Source organism: Channa argus, chromosome 3, assembly GCF_033026475.1.
Source record: "Channa argus isolate prfri chromosome 3, Channa argus male v1.0, whole genome shotgun sequence".
In the NCBI taxonomy this organism is placed as follows: Eukaryota; Metazoa; Chordata; class Actinopteri; order Anabantiformes; family Channidae; genus Channa; species Channa argus.
Window position 1 is genome coordinate 15,745,001 of NC_090199.1, and position 5,088 is coordinate 15,750,088.

Here is a 5,088-nt window from a genome sequence, read left to right on the forward strand (position 1 = left end):
ATAACAATAGGTTCCTGTTAAAAATTGTAATTAAATACATAAAACATCCACCACTGTCCATCTGTAATTAAAGGCCTCATTGTCTATCATCTGATAATATGTTTATTCGAATCTAAACCTGGCCAGAGCCCTGAGCTTGGTTTGTGTGACAGTTTAGCAGAACCAGACAGAGAGAGTATGCACATTCTTTTTCCTTGCATAGTATTTTTGAGCCAAAAATAAATCCTCTGCAAGACCCTAAAACTACATCTTTAAAAGGTCAAACAGTGCTGAAAACCTAGGACATTTAATGAATACTATTTCCATCTGACAACAGAAAACACAGTGGCCCACAGATTTAGGATCTAGCTGCACTCTGTATATGTTTGTGGCACAGTACAAAACCCTCAACTGGAGGTCTGCTGTACACTTTTCCATGAGCAGTTTGTACAGACACCCCAAGCTGCCTTTTGGGGAACCATCTGGATCAAAAAACTAAGGCCAACTCAACCCTTTTAATCCTGCCAAAGAGTGCACGTTCAACACGTTTACACAGATTTGGTAAATTGCTTATTTTTTCTACAGTCTGAAATGGATTTTGCTGCCATTCCTCCCAAACCAGAGTGATCCACTGAGAAGGAAAGCTGTACTCACTGGTCATACAGAGAACCCTTTTCTGCTGTCACTCTCAGAGCCTGTAGCAGGGCAGCGCAAACTACCTCCACAACTTTATTCATGGATCTGATAGATCTGACTCTGGATGTCTCTCTTAAGGTGACCACAGATGTTTTTGACGTCTTTATCAGAGGTCCCAGTTTCCTGCAGTCAGCCTACCTGAGACTGGTTTCAAGACTGACAGACTTAATAGATTTTTTGTAGCTCAGTTGGTAAGGCAGTCATCCATGGATCACAGGTCTCGGCTATATGTCGAAGTGTTTCTGGTCAAGTCACTGAACCGACAACAGCCCATCCCCATCCCCAGCTGCGCAGTACTGGTCCAAGCCCGGCAGAGATTGGGGAGGGTTGCGTCAGGAAGGGCATCCCGCGTAAAAACTGTGCCAAATCAACATGCGGACAATGATCCGCTGTGGTGACCCTGAACTCACCTTATGTCTTGAGCGGTTTTAAAACCCTGCCATGCCTGCAATACATAGCTCTCTTGTTAGACTAGAATCCACTTCCTCAGCATGTTGGAGGAAATGTTGTTTATCTTAGCCCAAGTGTCCCACGCTTTTCAGCCTGTTGGCGAGAAGTATCTAGCTGGCGTGGATCCAGCAGTTTGTGTGGAGTATAAAGTCTGAAAGAGGGAATGATGGAGTGAGTGTCAACCAGGCCTTGTCCCTCCTCCATCAGCTAAAGGCAGGTAGAGAACTGCTGCCCCTACCTAGGTCCACAATGGTTCTTTGGAATGTCTTCTGTCAGGCCATTTGGTTGTGTCAGGGTAATGAGTCTGTGCCATGGGGTCAAGGTGACCAAGTGATTGGAAACATTAATTCTTTCCCAGTATGACAACTGAGGTACCAACAAGACAACCAAGCACAACCCATTTCCTTAGCTATGTCCCAGTTTTGTCACGGCCATGACTTTGATCTGTTTTTATCCTGGTTACCGTCCCTATCTCCCCCTCTCAACCGGTTTTATCGCCACTCTTATTCATAGTTTTACAATAAACTGTCTTTTCATTGGTTCTCCTCCATTGAATTCCAGGTAGTTATTTCTGACATGTTTTTCTTTGAAAATCCTCAGAACCAGAAAAACACCTAGTACATTCAGCCCTCTCCTCCCCAACCTAAGTCATCCAGGCAGACTAGGCATTGGATGACCTCTCCACTGTTTGCTTTGTCCAGTCAACTTTTGCAGATGAGGCCATTTAGGTATCCTATAAAAACAGTAAACATCTCTGATGTATAGTTGTCCCTTGTCTTATTCTCTGCTGTACAGTGATTGGTGGACTCAGTCCTGCCCTCATCTTACCCAGACATGAAGATCCACTGTTCAGCAAAAGTAACCAAGCAAAAAAAAAAAATACCAAAATGCTATAATTACAGATAACAAATAGGAATGATCCACTCCATCAAAGCTTTCTGTTGATCTAGAGAATGAATATTAACTTTAGAAAACTTCCATATATCTTACAAATTATGAATAAGAAAAATATTGTGCACAATGGTCCTATATGTTGGGTCTAAATTTACAATTATCCCCAAGTCTTTACCATGTTCACATAAAGCTCTGAAAGACCACTAGCCTCCGGTTCTTAAGCAGGGCCAGGTTTCCTTCTTGGGCAGCAGGAAAAGTACAGCAGGAAAAGTAATCTCTATTCAGTGTTTTCTTACTGTATATCTGCTTCAAGTTCTGAACTGCTGTCTTTATCTTAGCAGTAGAGTGAGTAGTATACTGCTGCCAGAAAACACGAGTTTGAGGCCTAAATCAATGAAGAACCAAGAATAAGTTTGAATGAATGAATGTTTGAATCTTTTCTCAACAAACCTGCATTAACGTGTAACTTTATGTAGCACAGTGACTTGATTTTTGCACTGGCTTTGTTCAGACCCGCCATGACTGAATCCCATGTGACGTATATGCAGTGTTTTGTAACATGAGCATAACAACTCAGCTGTGGAGTAGATGTGAGTTTTATGTGATGTGAGCAATTTAAACATGTCTGACCCCAGAGCTCCATCATTTCTCTGCCCAGCTCCCCTGTCACATAAAGACTTGGCCATTGCATAAGACATAAACATTACAACTTTAAACAAAGGGCTTTGCCTTTTAAACTTTGCCTGTAAAATTGTATCAAATATCACAGTTTCTCATGCACAGTGAAATCACCGATGTGAGTATCAATAACATAAGGTTGAGATTCAACAAACTTGGGAGTCTACAGTCATGCCAACAGCTTGTGGGAGACTTTATCAAGACAACACTGTGTTGTGAACTTAAAGTTAACATCAGCATGCTAATATGATGGCAAAGATTGTGCTAACACATAATATGCTTAAAGAGTTCAACATCTTAGTGTTGTTCAAGGCAGACATGAATGAGAAGACAATGTTAAAGTTTTGATTTATGGAATTGTTGTAGAGAGGCTTGACTGAAAGGCAAAATGTCACCATGTGGGAGCTTAGAACATCAGAACCCCTGTAGGATTCATCCCCAGGGGACCATGAATATCAAACAGAAATTCATTGCAATTGTGGGTATTTCTGACCAAAGTGATAAACCAACCTACCAATGCTTGTATGTTCACTACTCTTCACCTTCCAGTCACACAGGATATTCACAGGACCTGTGTTACTTTTTGCACACAAAACAATCACTGAGTAATACAAAATAAGGATAATAAGTTCCTTTTTTATAGACTCTTTTATGTAGAAATGCAGCCTGAAGTGTTTCCTAACAAGGTTAAAATGTGCAACTTAAGTTATTTCAAGTAACTCTTCATTCTGGCCAAGAGAGATATTTATCCAAGTCCTATTCTGCACATGGGAAGATATTCCAGAACATAGCCAAGGGCTTATCGCCTGGGTCTGTGACTTCAGCTCTCAATGTTGCTTACAATATGTCAAACAGATAAAAGCATTCTTACCTTCTTCTTCGTCATGGGCATCCTTCTCCTCCGCTTTACGAAGTCTTTCCTGTATTATCACCTTCTTGGCCATGGAGGCAAATGTCCGTTTGATAGGGATGGTGGGAGAAGATGCAGGACCTGTGGTGGAAACTGTAGAGGAGGAAGCTGAGGCAGTGGAGGAGGATGTGAGCTTGGAAAAGGATGAAGTTTTGGAGATTTGAGGGGGGTTAGGAGAAGTATCAAGTGGGGTTTCTTTAGAGGATGGACATGTGGTGGAATGAGAGGGGACTGCAGAGTGGTCATTAGAGATGGGTGTGGGAGGAATCTGTGTGGGGGAGGCAAGAGAGGGTCCATCCAGGGCAGGGCATGACCCCTGGCTGTTGACAGCACCGGGTGTTGAAGTGAAACCCTTCTTCATTTTTCCTGGGAGAAAAAATAGATAATGGTAAATACACAAGCATAAACAAATTATAATAATAAATATTTCTAATGAGTCACAAGTGAAGACACATTTGAAAGTTGGATTCTGAACAGCCTGTCATAAAAATACAAGGGCCTTGTCTTGAGATTATTTTATGCCTAAAATATGACCCTGTCCTCTTTAATGAAAAACAAACTTTATAGAAACCCTGTACTACTTAAGGTGAGTCAAAACCCCAGAGAATGCAAGAAAAATTAATACTATTTCCGCTGCAATATGAATATGAATTACAACACAGCTGGAAATATGTAAAAAATAATATTAAATCAGATAAAACTGTACTTGCTGACCGCCATAACCTGGCATCTGAGCTGCTTTGAGCTTGCTGTGCCCTGCATATTCATTTGTCGTGTGCTGGAGACCTGGAAACTCCATGTACATTCTCTAAACCCGCACACGTCAACCTTTGGCAAACAATGTAAAGAAAACCTTACTTTACCGAGCAGATGTCGTCAAAGGTAAAGGTTTCTCTCGAATTTAAAACTTGTGTCTGTTGTCCATGAGGTCTAATCCGCTCCACATAACTCAGCGAAACCAGAGACGCAAACTGGCTGTGGGTAAACTCTCACATCTGTGGTCTATAAACAACACCAGGACTCAGTGACCCACCCTCTAAGAATGTACTCTACTCTAATAGGGGACAACAAACGTCCATCAAACCACAAGTCTCTGAATTTATATTTTAAAAATATCTAAACAAAGAACCTCTCGTGTAAATAAATAAATAAATAAATAGTATGTAATTAAAATCCAACGAGGCTGCACGAGCAATGACGCGACGGAAGGCATTCACCATTAGGCAGATCATTGGGTGCGGGGTCAGAAGCTAAATGGGTCTGTCCCGTCAATTCCGGTTAAACTGATCATTATTTATACAGTGGCTTATGTGTGGCCTGTCCAACAGACTGGACGTCCTATGATGTTTCTGTGTATCATACTGTACTTTGTATGTTGTATGTTGTTTTTCTGGGAGCTGTCCTCCTGCACCAGTGCTGAACACACAGCTCTCACCCCCACTCTGTGAGCCATGAGACAGACAGTCTGCTGCTGCCTGGAA

At 41.7% G+C, this 5,088-nt stretch overlaps 1 protein-coding gene across 2 annotated transcripts in view; it reads right to left on the minus strand.

The window, feature by feature from the left end:
- The window catches only part of wfs1a (Wolfram syndrome 1a (wolframin)), a 10,781-nt gene extending 6,168 nt beyond the window's left edge, over positions 1-4,613 (minus strand). Inside the window, exons 1-2 of one of the 2 annotated variants that reach the window (XM_067497153.1) lie at positions 4,471-4,613; positions 3,569-3,973 (exon numbers count right to left, since the gene is read on the minus strand). In XM_067497153.1, the coding sequence (XP_067353254.1) occupies positions 3,569-3,968 (400 nt within the window). In that variant the 5' untranslated portion in view covers positions 3,969-3,973; positions 4,471-4,613. Of the gene's footprint in view, positions 1-3,568; positions 3,974-4,465 lie in introns of both variants that reach the window. The other variant, XM_067497154.1, reaches the window with a different exon arrangement.
- Between the last annotated feature and the right edge of the window lie 475 nt (positions 4,614-5,088).